This window comes from Pogona vitticeps, chromosome 7 (genome assembly GCF_051106095.1).
Source record: "Pogona vitticeps strain Pit_001003342236 chromosome 7, PviZW2.1, whole genome shotgun sequence".
NCBI classification, from domain to species: Eukaryota; Metazoa; Chordata; class Lepidosauria; order Squamata; family Agamidae; genus Pogona; species Pogona vitticeps.
The window spans coordinates 464,782-484,550 of NC_135789.1; the positions used below are offsets into that span (position 1 = coordinate 464,782).

Sequence of the window (19,769 nt, forward strand, 5' to 3'; positions counted from 1 at the left end):
TGGAGTACAAACCGACACAGAATCAACACCTCCCCTTCGCCCAAACAAACCCGTGCCCAACCCAACAGCTTCTGCCTCCCTTCAGAGAAGTGTCAGCGCGCCTTGTCCACCTAATCTCGCACCATCTTTAAGCATTCCTTTCCTCTGTGTTGAGCAAGGAGGCAAAATAGCAGGTCTCTGCCAACTCCTCCACCCCCCCACCCCCTGGAGAAAGCCAAGAAAAACCACCGGCACTCTGTGTCTGGGGGGCCTCCGTGGCCTCTCACCTCAGGCTCGGCCTCCACGCTCTCCTCGTCAGCCTGGCTCCGATCTTTTGGTTTTGTCCAAGTCTTTGGTGCAGTTACAGCTGTTTGGGCTAGAAAAGAAGGTTAGTCTGGTCACCTGCCCAAACCACAGACCTCGAGGGCGGCCTGTGAGAAATGGTTCCCCCCTCTTTCAGTAAATGGAAGGCGGCAGAGCAGAGGGAGAAAGAGGCAGGCCATAAGAAGACCAGACGGCCTGAGGAAGGGACCTATGACTGCCTCTCTCAGGTAAGGCCACGGGCAAAGTCTAAACTCTGCAGTTCTAGGTCGGGAACGCCAGAGGGCAGCCAACCATTAACGAGAGAGAGAGAGAGAGAGAGAGAGAGAGAGACCAACTCTGGGAACAGCAGAGCCAAGGGCTCCCATTGCTCTCAAGCTGTCTCTGTCAGCAACGAGGGTCAGGAAAACGGCCTGGCTCCAAGGCTGGGCAACAGAGCGCCTGACCAGGGACCGTCCAAGAAAGAAGCCATGGGTATTGGGAGGCTGAGGCCGTGTGACCCGGACAGAGCAAGGCGACCGCCACGGCTGGAGTGGGGTGGCAGTGGCTGGGTCCCAGGAGAGAAGTCCCAACCAAGAAGCCCAGCCCCCTCCCCCCGGGGCGTCTTCTGTCCCCCCCAGCCGCCAAAGGGATGCTCCAGGCCCGACGAAGGGGCCAGGCAGGGACAGAAGCTTCTCGGGGTGGGGCGGAGGGGTTGTCTCTGGGGCTTCCTTATTGATGATGACGTAGCAGGTGGTGTAAACACCAGGCCCACCAAGCAGCACGCCCTGCTTCTCTGACACAACGCACTGACGAACCTGGGGTGGGGTGGGGTGGGGTGTTGGCAGACGATCCCACCATCCCCTCCCCCTCTCTGATCCATCAGAGACTAAAAGGGTCGATCACAGGAGGAAGAGGAAGCCCCCAAAGAGAGAGAGAGAGAGAGAGAAACAAACACCCGGGGGGGGGGGCTTGACCACAAACAAGCTTCCCTAATCAGCATTTGCACCGAGAAAGGAAAGAGGGAAAAGGGAAAACAGGAGCTGTCGCAGAAATGCCTTTTGGCCTTTCCACCGGCTGGAACCCTGCTGAGTAGCTCTGGGACCAACATCCATCAGCCACCGAGTGCTGGTGTTCAGAGGGGCTGGGGAGAGTCCACTGTCAGCCCCGCCCTGCAGGGTGGGAAGCAGGACAACAAGCGCCTTCCTTTGTGCCGGTTTTAGGAAGGAGTCCTGACCGGAGGTGGATGTCCTGGAGGTTCTCTGGGAAAGGCCTCCTACTGTGGGGCTCCCTGCATCTGCCGCCCCCCCCCCGCCCCCACCCCCTCCCGGCCCTCTCAACACCCAGCAGCCTCCCACAGAGCACACTTTCCACTCCGCCAGCCAGCCAGCTGGCACAAAAGGCCCTTCCTGGATGGAGGGGGGCACCAAGTGGACAGCTTCAAAAGGAAAGAAAGGGGAGCCCCCGCTGGGGATTTGCAGACCTTGTCCGGCCAGGGCCCTGTTCAAGCGCACAAAGGGCAGCAGACCAAAAGCGGGGGAGGCCTGCCATCCCATAGGCCCACCGCCCAGAGTGCCATACATGGAAAGCCTCCTCTGAACGAGGCATGCACTGGCGTGGGAGGCAGTATGCTCTTCCCCCCTCAAAAGACGGGCTCTTTCCTTCCTCTGATGGAATCAACAGCCCTGGCTCAATGCTCTGCCCGCATCTCAAGAGACCCCACAAGGAGCAGAGACACAAGCTCCCAAAGGAGGCTGGCGGCCGATTCCAACTCCCACCAAGTATTGGCAAGAGTCAGAATCCGACCGGTGGGGAGACGGTACAATATGGCCCAAATCCTAGCCCTGCCCTGGTTTTGACTTCCTTGAGCAAACCCAACAACTCCAGAAATGGCCAATCTTGTGAAGCAAAACTGTGCAAGCAGAGATAGCAAACTTGGGGGGGGGGGAATGAGAAAACGTGACAGGACAGAGAAAAGAAGCTCCAAGGAAAGAGGCCCTCCTTCTGACGGGCAACAGCCTCTCCAAATGACAGAGATGCTCCCCAGAAATGCAAGAAAACCAGCAGGCTCCCAGCAAATAATCTCCATGTGCCCAGTTGGTGGTGGTTTTTAACAAACCATCATTATGTCTAGTTTGTTTGTTTAAAAACACCACTGGCCATTAAAATAAAATCAGGGAAGAACTTGAGAACAGTACCAGGCATTATTTAAGACCCCCACCTTCTGCTTTCGTTCCAAGGAAGCCCCACTCCGGGCACTGCAAATGTCAGCGCTCTCTGCCAATCCCCAAAGGGACGGGCGCCTGCCTTCCCGTGCCCTGTGCCTCGTTTCAAGGCCAAACGCACGCGCATGCTTAGGACAAAGGCCCCGACCTGCTTACCTGCTCCAGGGCCCCTCCTCAGGCTCACACCCGGAGACGCTTCGTTCCCATCCGTCCGGCCGTCCACCTCCGCCTCCTCTTTCGCTAGAGTTTCTTGGGGGCCTTCGCTAAGCGTCGTTCGGGTGGCTGCCTCTCCTTCCGGATCCCCCTGAAGGGCAGGGAGAGGGGCAGCAAGCTGGGGGAGAGGGGCTGCAGGAGCAGCAGCAGCAGCAGCAGCAGGAGGAGGAGGAGGAGAAGGAGGAGGAGGAGGAGGGCTCGTAGCAGGGGAAACAGCGGAAGAGGTCACGGCAGTGATGGCAGTGGCGGCCGTCCCTGCAGCCGTCGCCACCGCCAGGGGAGGACTGGCAGGCGCCGGAGGCGATGGCGGAACAGCAAGGGCAGCAGAGGGGGGCAAGGGGGCTCCTTCTGCTTCGTCGAGAGAGGCTTCTGCGCCCTCCTGCTCCACGGCCACTCCATCGGCCGCCTCCTGCGGATCCAGCTCCGTGACGCTCACAGTCTCGCTCTCCATCGCCCTTTCACCTACTCCATCAAGCTCACTCGTCAAGTTCGTCCTAGCCGCCTCCTGCAGGTCGCTAGGGACCATTTTAGGGGGCTCCCCGTCCACGCCGGCGTCCCCCTCCTCTGCGAGGGGACAGGCGGAGCTTTCCATGCAGGGAGCCGCGCCGGGAAGAGGAGGAACAGTCTCCTGCTTCGGGGAAGAGAATCCACGTCCATCTTCCATGTCCGTCACCGGCGTCGAGTGACTGGGAGCGGAAGCAGCCACAACGGCCGAGGAGGCCAAAGCAGGAAGGGAAAGCTCGGGCGAGGAGGCGTCCGTGGGCGCAGGGCTCTCGGCCGTCCTGGGGCCCGCTTGATCCCTTCTCTCTCCACTAGGCTCTGGTCTGAGGGCAGGGGAAGGAGATTTTAATACTGGATCTGCTTTAGGCTTCTCTTCTGGGGAAAAGAGAAAGGCACCCGTTAAAACAGAACAAGAGGACCCTTGACCCCTCACAAAGTTTGAATCAGCTCCCTCCTAGCGACGGGAAACATCCTGCATCTAGAGGGCTACCGTGGTCGAGGGATTTGCAGAGAGCGTCCCAAGCAGAGACTCTTGCCCACGTCTTAGAACTCCTGGGGGAACCTCTTAGCCTCTCCGCTTGCCCTTGGCATTTTATTCTAAGCTGCCTCAAGTGCCCGGGTGGGTCTCCCTCTAAAGAGACAATGACTAGTCGAGACCTCTTCACACAGATCGCACTCTTCCTCTTGTGGAGGACCTCTGGACCGAACGGTCCTCACCGGGGACCGCTCTGGTCCCTGCCTGCCCCGAGGCTGTTCAGAGAAGGACCCGCGAGAAGCCCCCATACCTCTTTGGGAAAGAGAACCCCCAGACGGCCCTCCTGGCGCCCCCTCATCTAGTCTCTCTCTTAGTCTTAAGAGAAGCAACAGGCGTTTTTGCTAACACTCTTCAACATTTACAAAATGTAGTTTTAAAACATAGAAACACCAGCGAACACCAAGGACAGAACTGCGAAACGAGAGACATTCAGAGACACGAAGGGGCCTGAGCAGCAACAGGGAGGGACTCTGGCAGCACATGAAGGTTTGAACCTGGCTGGAGTCGACCGCCTCTCCCTCTCCGCTCCTTCCAGAGACATTTGGGCCCAGAGGTCACAGAGCCCGGCGACCCCCGGGGGTGGCTTCTGCTCTCCCACAGCCAGGAGACGTTCTCCCTAGCGCCCCCCAAGGCCTCCCTCTCCCAGAGCGTGCCGTGACAAGAGGCAGCCAACCGCCACGGGCTGGGCCCTGCTTCTCCTGCCAGGCAAGGGAGGGGGTGGGTGTGGGGCTGCCGAGCCACAGGCCAACCCGGGGAGCACACTTCCCGCAGGGCCCCTTGCTTCCAGCTCGGCGCGCTACAGAGCAAGTTCTGAGGAAAGGGACACCCCGTTGGACTCAAGCCCTGTCCAAGAGCGGGGCCTGCGGAGGAGACAGGCCCCTCGCCTCGAGGGCCTCCCCCTCTCCCCCAGGCCAGAAAGGCTCCCTCTTCTCGGCCAAAGGCCATCTGCGCACGGCGCCTCCTTCAGGCGGCTCTCCTGGCTAGGACTCCCGAAAGCGCCGCCAAGGGCAGTGGGGGCACCCCGGGGAGGGGGAGGCAGTGGGCAGGACCCCCAAAAGCTCCCTGTCTGTGGAATGCCCTCCCTGGGGGAGACCTGGCAGGCATCCCCGCTGGGAGGGGGTAGTCCTTCCCTGCCAGACCGACCTCCCCTCCTCCAAGCGCGACTTTGCTTTCCCTGCAACATTTATCCACAAGAAACACAAAACAAGACAAAGGCATTTCTTTTCTTTTTTTTTAAAGGAGGCCAAGACTTGGGGGCTCCTTAAAGACTACCTGCAGCCTTGTTAAGGCGAGCTTTTGTGGACAAGTCCACCTCTTCCCACGTCCGAGTGAGAAGACAGAGGCTACCTGGCAAAACATTTGTGCAGGGCTCGTGTTTTGTTTTATGACTCTTGTAGATCTGCTTCCACAGGCGAATGTGGCTACTGCTCTGAAAAGGACACCTGCAAAACCTGGGACTTTAATGGATATGTATTTCTTTCTGTATATTCTTGTCAGCTGATCAAGCGGGGTAATATACAGACATTTTTAAAACTGAATACTAAGCTGGCAGACAGCTTTATTTGGGTCCTGAGTACCTCAAGAACGCAAAAACCCCTGCTCCCAGCAAAATGGGCTTGGCCCCATTCGGGGGGGGGTGGGTGAGAGAAGCGGCTTTGGCTCAAGGTCTGGGCGCCCAGAGGCTGCTGCTCAGCCTCTCCTCTGCTCCGAGGGGCTCCTCCGGGAGTGCCCCCCCCCACATCCCCCAAGCCCCCCCCCTCCCAGGGACCAGCAGCCCGTCCACCCACCTTGCTTGGGGTCACTCGTCACAGCGCTGGCAGGGGCGGCCGCAAGAGGGGAGCTCTCGACAGTCCCATAGACCACAGGGCTGGGCTCAGGAACCTGGCTGGGCAGCTGCAGGGATTTCAAGTATAAAAAAAGGGGATAATGAGCACGCGAACATAAAAACTAGCAACATGGAAGATGAGCGGGCAAGTGGGAGCAGCCGCCGCCGAGGCCGGTGGGAAAGAGAGAGGAAGAGCGAGCGCAGGAGTGAGAGCAAGAGAAAGAAAGAAAACAAAAAAGCACATGGGGAGGGAAGGGAAGGGAAGGGGGGGGGAAGAAAGCCACAGGAAAGAGGCAGCAGCAGGAGGAGGACCATTACTGTCAAGAGCGGCCACAAGAGACAGCCCCGCCACACACACACACACCCTCAGGCAGGAGAGGAAGGCCCCCCACCATTGGCGGCCCATGGGAAGGGCCTCTCCTTCCAACCTGCTGCTGATGCAAGGGACCCCACATGTTCTCTGGAAGGCTAAACTCTGGGGGAGTCCCCTCCCCACTGACGATTCCCAAGGTTCGCCAGGCTGACGTGGTGTCCTATTCTACAACCACTGACACAAGAAGTGGACCGGAAAGTGGCTGGGGAGGACCAGGCGCAGCCCGGCCACCACAGCCCTCCCGGCCCTTTTCGGCCCTTAGTCCTGAAGTCAATGAGCGGCAGACGTTCATGGGCAGCAACAAGAACGAAGGCGGGCAAAGGGACCCTGGAGGAACCTCTCTCCCCCCCCCCCGGGGGGAAGCAGGGGCAAGTTTCACAAGCATTCACACGGTTACCTGGGGGGGCGTAGGGGTCGAAGCGGGCCTGACAGTGGGAGGGGTGGGGTTCCTGCTCCCTCCGCCCGACATGATTTCTTCCGTTATGTCTTTGCCTCCTTGGTTTGGATCCCGGATGCGGATCTGAAAAAACCAACCAACCCAGCCTGTGAATTCCTCGTGCTCCAATCATGCCCCTTGCCCCACAGACATGAGGGGGTCGCGTGCTTTGTTGACTCTGGGGAAGACCACCCTGGGCCCAACTAAGGCTGCGTGGCACGCACGTGGCTGGCGGTAGACAATTCACAAGGAGAGGGGCCGTCCTCCCTGGGCTCAGAGGACTCTGCCATCCAAGGACCCGGTGCCTCCGAGAGGAGCTCCCTGCTCGCTATGGGACTCCACAGCGTGGAGAAGCACTGCAATGGCAGCTGCTCTCAATCCTGTTCTTGGGGGAGGGGGGGGGAGAGAGGCAAACCCGCCTTACCCAGGGCCCAAGAACGAAGCCTTCTGGCAGGTGACACACCCCACCCCACCCCACCCTCGGCTGGCAGGTCAGCCTCAGCAGCCCCCCTCACCGTTTTCTTCTCCCGCTTGGCTGGAGGGAGCGGCGGCTGCTGCTGCTGCTGCTGCTGCTGCTGCGTAGGCACTATGATGGGGGCAGACTGATACACCGGCTGACTCGGGTAGAAAGGCGCGCCTGCAGGGCCAGGAGAGAAAGGGCCAGGCTCGTTCTTCTGGGCCGTCGAGCTCCAGCAAAGCCCGCCCGTAAGTGGGCCATTCGGCTCCCTTCAGAGGGGTGGGAGGGGCAGCGCACACCCCCCCCCCCGGGCACGACACCTGGGGTGGCTGGAGAAGGGAGGCCAAGGCCCAGGGAGAGAGCAAGGGCATGCGGGCGGGTGCTCTCTCGTGTTCCCTCTCCACAGAACGGGCAGGAGTCAGGCTTGAATTCATGGCGCCAATTAAGGCGGCCCCGGTCTCCTCAACCCAGCCAGGCCACAAAAGGAGCCACAGCTACTTTATCTGTGCTTTGTGACACATGGAAGGGAACACCAGCCCTCCCTCTGTTCAGCTCCACGGCCTGATGACGTCAGGAAGGAGACCTTCGGAAAAGAGAGCGAGCGGCTCGGAGGGGTCCGAGCCAGGCAGCAGGCGAGGAGCCTGCCGGGAGCGGATCTGGCCGGGTGACCACTCCAGTCCAAAGGGACTCCTCTCTCCTTACCGTAGGCGTTAGGGAATTCTCCAGGCCCCGGTCCTGGGTAAAAGGCTCCTGGCCCAGGCGGCTGGACAGGGTACTGCTGGGGAGGCCCGACATACGGTGGGCCGCTGTGACGGTACTGCGGAAATAAAGAGCGCCAGTGCTGAGAGGGCCAGAGGGGGGCACAACCGCCGCGCCAGCTTTCCCAGGGAGGGAGGGAGGAAGGAAGGTGTGCTCAAGCCCTTCCACACACACCCCTCCTCAAGAGGGTCGGCACATCAGGCTCTCGTTTGGGAAACTAAAGGTTCCATGAAGTTCAGAAGGAAGAACAGCCTGGGTGGGGGCGCCATCCCCCTCCCAGCTGTGCCTCCCCAGGTTGTCCAAGAGGAGGCGAAGGGCCAGGGCCGGCACGCTGGGCAGTCCCTCCTCCTTGTCCAGTGGCTCCCTGGCCGCGTCTTGCCCACTGAGGTGAAGACGGCCACAAACAGGCGCCCAAGGCTGCTCCTGATCCCCCGGGGGAAAGAAAGGCCACGCCGGGAATCAAAACCAACCCTCTGGACGGGGCGGGAGGGGCGGGCAGGAAAGGGGAGCTGCCCTGAGGGACTCCCCCGTGCCTCGTTGTTGCCTGACACTTGCTGCCACCTCCTTGGGAAACCTCCCCCTGGAGCCTTTTCCAACCCTGGTGTGGGGGGGGGGGCACTGGAGCCACCGGGACACTGGCTCGGGCCACGCACACACACAGCGGGATCTTCTATGGCACAAGGCAGGCAAAGAGGGGCCCACCACCCCTCCGCGTACGGCCTCCCCCCCTCCTCCCCCCCGCCTGAGTGCCAATGCCCGAGGGGGCAACGCTGCAGCCTTACCTGAGGGATACAGTACTGGGGTCCTTGGGGCATTGCATACGGCATCGGGAGGTGGTTCACCATCATGATGTGCTGATTGGTTTGATAGACGGCGGTGGGTGTCTGCGCCCCGGGACGGAGGGAAGGGCTGCTGTTCTGGATCGTTGCCCTGGGAGGCTGTATTTGAGGCCTCTGGAAAAACTGAGGGGAGGGGGAGCCAGGAGGAGCCCAGTCTTTTAACCAGCCACTTTCATGAAGGGACCAACCCGCCACACTGGGAGGAAGAGGAGGAGGAGACGGGACCTGGGGGTGGCCCTGTCCACTTCCGAAGAGGCTCACCACTAAGCGCCCTGTCCAGACAGCCCACCTTGACCCTGGCTTACAAGTCCCAGACTCCCAGAGCAACCCCAGTGGGTAGGGAAGAAAATGAACATAGGAAGCCAGAGGCCACAAGCCTGAAAAGGTCTGTCTGTGTCTGCTGGGGGGGGGGGCGGGGGGAGGAAAGAGAGTTTTAAGACTGGAGAAAGCCACATCTCTAGAACAGGTTCTCAAGTCAAGAAACGATGATGTGACCCTTGAGAAGAAGCAGCCCCCCCTCCCCAGGGGGGGCAATTCCCCACACTCACTTTTCTCAGCATCTGCTGTTCAGGAGACGCCCCCTTTGCTCCTTCTCTTTTGCATTTAAAAAGTAACAACCCCCTTTTGGGATGTTAAACTAGTTTCTCCCACTACACAAGCATCAACCTGAAGGAAACAACCAAGCCAGAGTCCAGGGCAGGTCAAGGGTTGGGGGGCTCCCTTTCTGAGTCGGTGCAGGCCTCTGTCCATAGAAGCCAGTGTGCAAAAAGGGTGGGTCAGGCATAAAAGCATCTAGCAATCCAATGGGGGGTGGGGAGTGTGATCAAGAGACAATTAAGGCCATGCAGAACCAGTAGTGAAAGGTTACCTGGATAGGTCTGAATCCTCCCTTCAACAACGAAGCAAGAAAGCAGCAGGAAATAGAAAGAAAGCCAATGGAACAGCAGACAGGTCAACCGGGGGGGGGGGGGGAAGAGAAGGGGATCCAGCATACAACCTCCTGCCTTGCATTTCCTACCCGGCTCCCTTTGAGGCAGGGCAAGGAGGACCCTTTCCCTGAGGTCAGCCGGCATCAGGACACCAGAGTGCCTTCGCAAACCAGGAGAGGCTTCGGCTGCCCTCGAGCCTCACACGGCCTAGCTGGTGTCCACCTGCCAGCGGAAAGCTCTGTCCGTTGGCCAGGGGAACCTCCTTCCCCCCCTCACTGCAGTCTCTCCCCCCCCCCCCCCCGCCGGGCCTGAGAGCACTGGGCCCTCTGCTGGGCGGCTAAGCAGAAAGGAAAGAGAGGCGCTGGAAGGGAGGAAGCTCGCTGGCCCCAGGGCAGGAAAAGAGAAGAGAAAGCTACACGGGGAGGGAAGACAGCCTCGAATGGGGTGGGGTGGGGGCATTGGCAACCGCCCCCAAAGCGACATGTCACTCTCCGATGACCCAGGAACGAATCGTGGCCTCGCTGATTCCCCACAGCCTGGCCAAACTCTTTCCTTTCCTTTCCTGTTCTTCTGGGGGGAAAGCAGGGGGCAGGGAGGGTGTCAAGCCATGAGGGCAAATGACGTTGCCAGGACAGAGAGCTGCAAACAGATCCCCGGGGGGGGGGGGGGATCAGGACAGAACCGGATCAGGACATGGCCAGATCCCTGCCCTGGCTCGGCCCTCCACCAATCCCACTTCAGCCCATGCCGTGCCGAAATACCAGGGACAAAATTCCAGGACAGGAAAGGATGGCAGCAAACACCACAGGCTGTGAAGACACACAGCCCCCCCTCCAAAAAAATCCCATCTCAGAGGAAAAGCAGACTCCCTTCTCTGCCCTGCCGAAGGTCTGCGGCTCCAGAAAAGCCTGCTGCCTGTTCTGAATCTCGCCTAAGCCCACTCTGGGCCAAAAGACCAAAGGGGCTGGAGTGTGTGTGTGTGTGTGGGGGGGGGGAAGCAAGACAGCTGAGGCTATCTTCCGCAATGAGGCATCTGGGGGAAAGCCAGCCTAGCTGACCCCCCCCCCCCTCGTCCTCTGAGACGGTGAGGTAAAGGAACAGGGTGAAGGACTGGCCGAGGCAGCCACGGGGCCGGGGTCAGACCTAGAACCAGGCAGGTCTGCCCCTTCTGAACGACAACAGCCAGCATTCTGGACACCCTGGAGTCCAAACCCCCCCCCCCATCTCCATGGTCTTTGACTGAGGCTCTGCAAGCCGCCAGGTCCCTCTTCAAAAGTGGGAGCCGCCGAGCGTGAGGCTGAGCCACAGGGCTTCCAAACAAGAGATGAAGAGAATCTGGTGGTGGTGGTGGTGGGGGGGAAGCAGACGCTGGCATCATGGCAGAATCAGAGCAGGACAGGAGAGAAGGGCCCACAAGGTCTCAGGGGGCCGAGGCTGAACAGAATCCACAGCCTTCGCTCGGCTGGATGGAAGGAAAGCCCTTGGAGGTCGTAAGTGGGGATCCCCCAATCCTGCCGTGAACAGAGCTAAGGAAAGGCAATCCCTAGTCACCAAAGCCTCTCTTTACACCCTCCCTTCGTTTTCTCGCCGACGGAGGGAATTTGCTGCTGTTTTCCTAACAGCTTCATGTTGCTCCCCCATAGGTGCAGAATGCTTATCCAAAGCAAATCCAGGTGATTTAAGGATAAGACCGGCTCAGAGCAAGAAGGCAGCAGGTGCCACCAAAGGCGCCCCTCGGGAGCCCTCAGGAAGCCTCGGAGCACAATCGATTCTCCCAGGGAGATTAAGCAGAGACCAGAGACCAGCACCAAGCAGCTGGGCAGAAGCCGGCTTTTCACTCGCAGTCTGTGCCCCGACACCTCAGGGAAAAGGAACCGCAGGAGGCCGAGTCTGCTCTCCCCCCATCAGCTTCGGCGGAAGGAGGACCGCGTGCGATGGCAATGGCACCGCCCTATGAGCCCGCCCCGTTCTGCACCTCTTTGCCTCCTCGCTCCCTGTAAAACGACCAAAAGGCACCACCAAATGGTCGTCTGCGTGAATGCCGTCTGGCACAAAGCACACGGGGAAATCCAGTTCTGGAACCGGGCAGTCCTTCAATGTTTTCAGCTATGCTCCACAGAGCAGCGTAAAGATTTGGATTTAAGTTAAAAATCTCTTCCTGAGCCACCTCCAACTGTTAGGTGTCATTTCCTGATCTATGACATCCACTCCACCTGCCTGGCAACCGACGGCACACAAAAGCACTAAGAGCGGCCAAACCCAATAAAAGCAAGCACAGTTGAAATGTTTCAAGAATCCAATGAAAAGGCATCCATTTAAAAAAATAGCAAAAAAAAAAATCCCTCAGGTACCCAAAGCTGCCGGACTGAAAGGTATTCCACCGGACAGCAGCGAGAACAGAGAACCCACTCATGTCCCCATAGAACAGGCACCCAAGGGTGGGTGGGTGGGTGGGAGGTGCTGAGACCTCTAAGGGGGTAAAACCAGGGCGGGCACCTCAAGATCCACTGTCTTCTCGAATGCCTTTGGGCCAGGGGAGGAGGAAGAAGGGATTCGAGCCTCTGACCTCGAGATGACTCTTTGGTAGGCTGTCCACTCACAGGACAAAGTTCCTGCTGCCAACCCCCCCCCTTCCCCGCCTGCTCTGAGCTTGACCCGAGCGGAAGGCCCGTTGGCCTTGGCCCCTTGTAAGGCACCCCCTTCCCCAACATCCTCTCCCCCGGGTTCATCTAGCCCTGCCTCACCCTGGCACACAAATCCACACCTAAAAGCTGAAAGCCAGCCCTTCCTCTAAGCGCAAAATGCGGCCCTCGGGAGCAGGGAGGGGCAGATACTTTGGGGATTTCATCCTGCACAAGACAAGATGGTCCCCTGTAAGATTAGGGTCATTCTTGTCACTCTCGAATTGGCCTCCTCAGCCACACGAGATGCTTTTCCACGTCCTCTATTCAGAGCATGTTCCCATCATCTCTCGAGACTGAAGGATCCCTAATCTAAAATCTAATTCTTGGCACCTTCCCCCAGAAGAACTAAGGAACCAACCCCAGTCTCTTTCTCTAAATGGTGTCTTTCAATGTTAGAAGCTGCCTTAGGTTCTTTTCAAAGAGAAAGATGGGGTAAAAATATTTTAAACAAATAAATAATAGATCCAAAATAATCTGAGCCGACCTAAGCCCGGGAGTGCCATTAGGGAGGTCATTCATCAGCATTAGTAAAATTAGTAGAAGTGTGGGAAGCCCAAAGCCTCGCGGCCCCCATTGGTTGAGAGGCTTGTGTTTCTCCTTGAAAGCAGGACTCCGGAGAGCCTCAGCGGCGGGCGGGGGCTTCGCAGAGCGGCCAGCCAACCTCCCGCCTCTCCCCGTCCATGAGCAGCAGGGGAGTCGGGGTGAGAGAAGGAAGGGGGCAAGGTGGGTACTGTACCTGATGATGGGCTGGTCGAGGCCCCGCGGCAAACTGAGGAGAAGCGGGAGAAACAAAGACACAAAAAGGAAAGGCACAGAGAGTCAGAAACACCACAACAGAAGGCAAAAATGTCACACTGTATGCAAAATGAAAAAACCCACAAGAAAGAAAACAGGGGAACAGCTAACGCGGTGGAAGCTCTGCTGCAAGAGAGTGTCAGGCAACCCTCCCCCTCCCCCCCCCCGGGGTCAATCCTGCTGCCCAGAGAGTCTCCTGGCCAAGAGCCACGGGGGAGACCCCACGCAGGGGAGGGGCCCGCCAGAAGCCTTGCGACTGGGATCCGGACAAGCAGGAGCAGGCCTCTCCTCGCCCTGCCCGGAAGGGAGGGTAGGGGTGTGGCTCTGTGTGTGTGGGTGTGTGTGTGTGGGACGGCCACCCCCCTCCCCCAGGTAGCATGGCTGCACCTCGGGAGCAAGCAGCAAGACCCAGGACGGCTGCTCCCCGTCTGGGCCACTCTTGGGTTTCTAAACCTTCAGAGTGTGGCTGGGACGGCTGCCTCCGAGCGCCTGTGGCAGGGGCCTGCTTTGCAAGGGGGGTGGGGTGGGGGTGGGGTGGGAAGGAGCCCAACGGCTCAAGAGAGCTGCAGACCCCGGTCGCTCCCTCTTCTCTTCCCAAGACAGGCAAGGAAAAAAAAAGGGCAAGACACACATGGATTATTTTCTGAGCGTTGGCCAAAGAACAGCAAAAAGGAAAATTGCTATGAGCAAGAAAGCGATGGAGAAGCCTGGAAATGCGTTTACAAGGAGGAATACACAGACGGGGTTCAGCAGGCCTCCAGGGAACCGGCAGGGCCTCCCCGCGGACTGCTACCTTCTCCTGGAAGGGCCTGGAGGGAGCGGGTGGTGCGCCAGCGGACGTGCAGGTGGCCGTGCTTCTAAGCACCCAAGGGCATTCTTCGGTGGTACTTACACAACATGTGCGGTCCAGCTCCCAGATTCAGACTCAGCAGGGAGGGAGGGAGGGAGGGAGGGGCAGCCCCTCTCTTTCCCGCTTGCCTCCACACCCACCAAACAGGCCATTTGGGCGGGAAGGCCTCTCCTCTCTCCTCTCTCCACAGGCAGACTAGGAAGGGATCTCCTCTGGGCCAAACCTCGACATCCCACACTTTGGGGGATCAGAGCAAAGGGCCTGCACTGTCCCGCACAGCTCCACACAGCCTTTCTGTCTCGTTTTCTCAGCCCTGAGATCCCGCTGACCCTCCAGCTGGCAGAGGGGCATATGGATTCAGAGCGAGGAGCCGGCTGCTGCTGACCAGGTTTAATTTAGCCCGGAAATTAAGAGTTCTGCATTTCTCTCCCACTTCTGCCAAGGGGGGTGGTGGGAGGAAAGACGCATACCTGACCTGAGGAAGGGGGCAGGCAGGCACAAGTGGCCGGAGCGAAGGGCAAAAAAACCCCACTCAGCTCATGACCCAAGATGGGACAGAAAAAGCCACTCAGAGAGGAGATAAACGGCATCCGTCTGCCCAAGACCAAAAGGAGGACCTGTCTGACCACTGTTCCAGAGAAAGTCTCACGGCTACCAGCTCAGAAAAGGAGGAAACAAACCCTGTCGGCTCCTTCTCCCCTCCCCACACCCTGCCATCCAAACATTAGGGGAAAACCAAAAGCTTATGAAGTAAATCCCAAGTTTTATTTTTAAAAAGCAAAGCTTCAGTATTCGTTTGAAGACCTACATTCTGCCCCCATCACGACTGGTGCTCTAATTCCTGCTGACAATTCTCTCTCTCCCCCATTGATGACTGTAAGCAACAGAACAAACTGTAGTCACGCCTGGCTCAGATTAAAAACAAAGGTGGTGGTTTTATTGGGGGGGGGGCTTTTAAAGAGTTTATTGGAAGAGAGCCAGGAGTTCCCATTCTTGTCCATGAGATGCTGGCCTCGATTCCAAACCCATCTGCGCAGAGGTGCCCCGGTGGGTTTGCAGCCGATGAGTCGGGGCTCGAAGGACAGGCATGCGTGCCCTCGCCATTTAAAAGGAAGACCCCAGCTGTCCCCCTTCCCAAGCTGCTTTTTAAGAGGGGGAGGGGGAGAAAAAAAACCCCACCACCGGGATTCAGAATTGAAGGGGGGGGGAAACAAAGGGACTCCAAAGGGCACTCCATTCTTTCCTCTGACAGGAAGCAGCCGGCACCGTTTGTGCGACTGACTCTTGCATGTTCTTCTTTTTAAGAAAACTGACAGGGAGTTTGTTGAAGTCGGAGGAGGGAATCCAGCCTGAGGCTGTGCGCTCCCCCCCCCCCGCCACCACCTCTGGAGGCAGAAACGGAAAGAAGGACCCAGCGGGGTCACGGGGAGGAGGAGCGGGCTTCCGTCCCACAGCTGGTCAGAGCTAGGCAGCCGGGACCCCGGGGGAGGGCATGGGTGACCCGGCCCCCTCACCCCTCGCTGACCGAGCGCCCCTCAACACCACAAAGTGAGGGGGAGGGAGGGAGAGAAACAGAAGAAGCTAAACCCAGAACACAAAATGCAAGAGCTGCTCAGAGCTCGGCCGGGGTGGGTCGGGTCCTTTTTTTGCATTTGTTCTGGACCTGGAAGGGGGAAGGAAAGGAGGGGGGGGCGGAAATGAAATGTTACGTGAGCAATTTTTAGTCATGGTTTGGTAATGATCACAAAACGCAACGGATGGCAAAGACTGCACGCAGGGTAATCTTTTAGAAAAAAAATTGTTCATGATCACAGAAAAATAGCCGACGACTTATAGTCAGCTTCTGCTCTACGACGTATTTCCTCCATCATTAGGAAGAGTCCCTGCCATTTCGAATATTTTCTGCCAATTCCCCTGGTCCAATGAAACGCAGACCACCATCCCCCCCACACACATTGGGGTTGGAGAAATGCCCCAGTGGCCTGACCGCTCCAGATCCTGGGCATCTTCCGCAGCTTTTTCTTGGCTGGTGGACCTTCAACTTGGCCACCATGACTGGGGGCTGCCCCAATTTCTTCCTACAGCCACCTGAGGGTGGGTGGGGGGTAGGGGGCTGCCCCCCCTCCAAACTGCCAAGACCGCTTGAGCCGTCAGGCACCAACTAAGGAGAGATCAGTGCTTTTCTGTAGATCAGTCAACAATGTGGTAATAATAATAATAATAATAATAATAAGAGAGAGGGAAAAAAAACTAGAAAAACCAAAAAAGGTAACAGAACTGAAACGGTGCTTATGGGTGCAGCTGCCTGCAAGAAGGGAGTACAGTTTGTTATATTGCTTACAATGTAGTATTTTATCCAGCCTCTTCCTGCCAGGGACCTGTAAACCGGACTCTGTTCCAAAACCTTCCTCTGCTTCCAGTGGTCTGTGCAATGGACTGGCACTGCTCTGCCGGGCTGTCGTCAAGAAAACTGGTTTAGAGATGCAGCTCTAGAGTCAGGCTCTCCTTCTAGCCACCGACAGTGACACGAGCTCTAGAAAAGCCCTCCGGGGGGGAGGGGAGGAAGGAGGGCCTGGGGGTGGGGTGGGGAGTCCCTCCCTTTTGCTCTCCCCGCTTGTCTTGGGGCAGAACCACAGCCTGCAGGGAGGGCTGGGCGAGGCCGACTCAGTCGGCCGGAGGCCCTTTCTTCAGCTAACCCTCCGTCCACGCAGTCAGAGCGGGCTGGCTGTTTGACACAGGACATCCAGGGGCCGCAGAAGCCAAGGCTCTCACCTGCCCTCTAACAAGAGCGGAGGGGGGGGCAAGGGGATGAGGGGAGTACACAAGACCTAACACAACAGCTCCTGCTGGAACACGGTCCTACCAGGCACAGCTTTCTCCCTCCAAGTCAGGACATCAGGTGGGGTGGAGCTATAGGGCAGGAAAGCGAGGGGGGCAAGAGGCTGCTGCTTCTGATCACAGGATGCTCAGGAGAGCCGACAGCCAGAGCCAGAGCAAGGAGGAGCTGGGGCCCATCCTGCCTCGTGGGTCTCTCTGGCAGGGGTACCTGAACCACCCGTTGCAAAGTCCAGAAGAGAAAGACTAAGCATTTGCCACACAGAGGGAGCCTCGCCTTTAAGCCATCAGAGCAGGTCCAGGCGCTGGAAATGACGGGCTTCTGGAGAACAGGCAGGAACAATTCAGAGGGCCTGCATCTCATCTTCCTGCTACCCTCTGCGGTCCAGAGTTTCCCTGAAGAGCCTGATGCAACCCCTCGGGCAGTGGGCAGGCAGCCCTTGGGGTGGCAAGACATCACACCCACGGCATCCTTTCTGAGAAGGAAACCAGCCCCCTCTGCCCCCTTCCGGTCAGGCAAGCAAGCCAGAAAAGAGTGACCCAGGATGAGGCCAGGGCTTTGGTGGAGGCATGGGGGGGGGGGGAGAGCGGGCAGGTGGGCACAGCACGAGAAATATGAGCCAAGAATGTCTCCCTTACCGGCGAGCGCGTCTGAGGCTGGGCGCTCATCGTCTGAGGAGCCTGCGGATAGACCAGCGTGGCCGGGGCTGCGTTCTGTCCCGAGGGATACGGGGCCTGCCAGAGAGGGGGAAAAAAGCATGTGGTCAGCACCCGCACTGGCCACCACCACCAAAGGTGGCAAAATGGGCGCCGTTCTCTCCCACCCATGCTTCTCCTGGAAGGGACTCCCTCTGCCCCCCCCCGTTACCTCCTCTCACAGCTGGATGCTCACGGACTGGGGAGCAATGAGCCTTTGTTCCAAGCTTGGCTACCCATTCTATCCAAATGCACCACCAAGGAACATGGGAGCAGAGCAGGCGTCCTTCTGAATCCCTTCCTGGTCACTCTGGCCTGCCAGGATGGCTCTGCCTGGGCATTCGCCTGCTCCCGAGGAGGGCTGACTGGGTGCACCCCCAGCCCGACGCCCTTGGACTGCAACTCCCGTCGATTCTCATCAGTGAGATTTGCAGTCCAACAGTATTGGGGGGGGGGTATGGGCGTTTGGATCCCCTGGTCTAGCTCCTCACCATGTTGCCTCCTGAAAGATGGTCAGGCGGGTGGTTGTGAGTGTGTCTGCGCGGGGGGGGGGGGCGGCTGTGCAAGCGCATGGGTGCCCCAGGCAGGCCCAAAGAGACCCAGCTGTTCTTTGCATGGGAGAGCATGCTGCTTTCCGGAATCCTCCCTCCTCCTCCTCCTCCTCCTCCTCCACCGGACCTGCCCTGGGACAGTCCCTCCCCAGACGCAGCCACCGTTCCTTCAAGAAGCTGTGGAAATCTTGCCCTCCGGCCAAGGCCCCAAGGTCTCCGGGGCTGCCTTGGAGCCACCCACCAACCCGAGGCTTTGCGCCCCTTTGGAAGACAAGAGCCCCGTGTCCGCGGGCAAACTGCGCAGAGGCAGCACAGAGGCACGTTTGCAGAGGGCCTGGTCAGCAACGGGCTGGGCTCTTTTTTTGGAACACACTCCCCAGCCTCTTTTGTCAGGAAGGACACGATCCTGTCTCCCACCAACGGCTTTTACCTCCTCCTTCGACAGCCCTCCCTCCACCAGGGCATGTGGCACTCAGTGTTTGGGGGGCCCTGGAAGAGAAGGCGAGCCCTTCCCTGGAGGCTCCTTCCCTCATTCGGACCAAGGCAAGCTGTTCAGACACCTTCAGACCCTCTTTCAGGCTGGGGGGGGCCCTTCGTGTGTCTCCAGCACCTTTCCCAGCCAAGCAGCAGCTTCTCTAAAGAGTCACCTGCGGGGAAGGCTCGCCCGTGGACGTCCTTCCCACCCTCCCTGCCTGCAAACAGGATTCAGACTCCAGGAGGAGGGAAGGCTTCGGGGGCTCTTCTTCTACAGGAGGGCAAGAGGGCTTTCTTCCCCCACGGCTCCAGGTCCCCAAGACCCTCTGCAAGCGCAGGTCGTTTTCACAGCTCAGACGTTCACCCAAGAGACGCTGAGCAATTGCCGCTCCTGTGTGGAAGAGCACAGAGGCCACGAGCAAGCCCGTCGGCCCCCAGGGCGGCTCTGAGGAACTCAGGGCATCTGCTTTGGGGTGTCCTGGGGAAGAAGTCCTCCAAGGGCAGACAGCCAGCGTGGGCGTCTGGCTGCCTTGCTGGCCACGAGGGCAGCCCCAGCGAACCCCTTCTCCACTCTGCTGGGTCCCTGTGGCTCTCCTTGCACAAGGCGCAGAGGCTTGTCTCCCCTTCCACCCCAGCTGAGTGGAAGGCTTGGCACAGAAAAATGTCTAGGATGATTTTAATTGGGGTGCAAGTTGCTGGACTACAAGCAGACCCAACCCCAAAGGTGGCACCTGGCAGTCCCTCGGTTTGATCTCAACCCACTCCAGGTTTCTGAGCTGACCTGAGACCCGCTTCTGCCTGGGGCCACTCACAGACTCTGAGGGGCAAAAACTACCATCGCAAACACCAATGATCAAAAAGCAGAGCCTCCGGCGTGGCCCATGGCTGCCCATCCCTGGTCATCGGGTTGTTTCGGACTTCAACTCCCAGAAGCCCCAGCCACTGTGACTAAAGGCCAGGGGTTCTGGGAGCTGAAGTCTGAGACACCTGGGTCTGGAGACTGAGAGGACCAGCACCCCTGCTCTGAGGCCACGTCCTCGCTCACTGACAGCCCACCCTGTATCCCGAGACCTCAGGGCTCTACGCGGTTCTTAGAAGAACGTAACCACCATAAGGAATGGAAACCATTTAAAACCGTGCAAAGCTGTTCAGGAAAACCGACATCCAAACGGGAACTGACCTTGCCCGGGCCTCGACCCTTTCTACGGGCAGGGAGAGGAACCTACCTACCCAAGCCAGGAGGCACTCGAGGGCCCAGCAGCGGCCTCTCCCGGCCTGGTCCCGGGTGGAGGGAAGAGGACTCTGCCGAGGAAGGGACCCTGGCGGAGGCTACCCAGGAATCCGCTCGGCTGGAACCTTCCCTCCACCGGGTGACTCAAACCGGCTCAGCCACTGGGGTTTGTTTTCCTCTGCCTACCCAATCGAGTTGGCACCCACTAGGCCTGCTGGGCGACACAAGCTTCACCCCCCCCCCCGCTAACAGTGCTGGGAATAAACAGGCAAAGGACACCGG

General features: G+C 58.8%; 1 protein-coding gene across 15 annotated transcripts in view; it reads right to left on the reverse strand.

The window, feature by feature from the left end:
* EIF4G3 (eukaryotic translation initiation factor 4 gamma 3) overlaps window positions 1-19,769 on the reverse strand; it is a 58,932-nt gene that overhangs the window by 15,690 nt on the left and 23,473 nt on the right. For 5 of the 15 annotated variants that reach the window (XM_072977408.2, XM_072977405.2, XM_078379451.1 and 2 more), the window contains 11 exons: window positions 17,175-17,270; window positions 16,042-16,155; window positions 12,792-12,824; window positions 9,311-9,331; window positions 8,386-8,565; window positions 7,547-7,661; window positions 6,903-7,024; window positions 6,349-6,471; window positions 5,541-5,646; window positions 2,661-3,593; window positions 267-355 (listed from right to left, as the gene is read on the reverse strand). In XM_072977408.2, the coding sequence (XP_072833509.2) occupies window positions 267-355; window positions 2,661-3,593; window positions 5,541-5,646; window positions 6,349-6,471; window positions 6,903-7,024; window positions 7,547-7,661; window positions 8,386-8,565; window positions 9,311-9,331; window positions 12,792-12,824; window positions 16,042-16,155; window positions 17,175-17,204 (1,866 nt within the window). In that variant the 5' untranslated portion in view covers window positions 17,205-17,270. The remainder of the gene's footprint in view (window positions 1-266; window positions 356-2,660; window positions 3,594-5,540; window positions 5,647-6,348; window positions 6,472-6,902; window positions 7,025-7,546; window positions 7,662-8,385; window positions 8,566-9,310; window positions 9,332-12,791; window positions 12,825-16,041; window positions 16,156-17,174; window positions 17,271-19,769) is intronic. The other 10 variants (XM_072977412.2, XM_078379456.1, XM_072977409.2 and 7 more) reach the window with 4 other exon arrangements.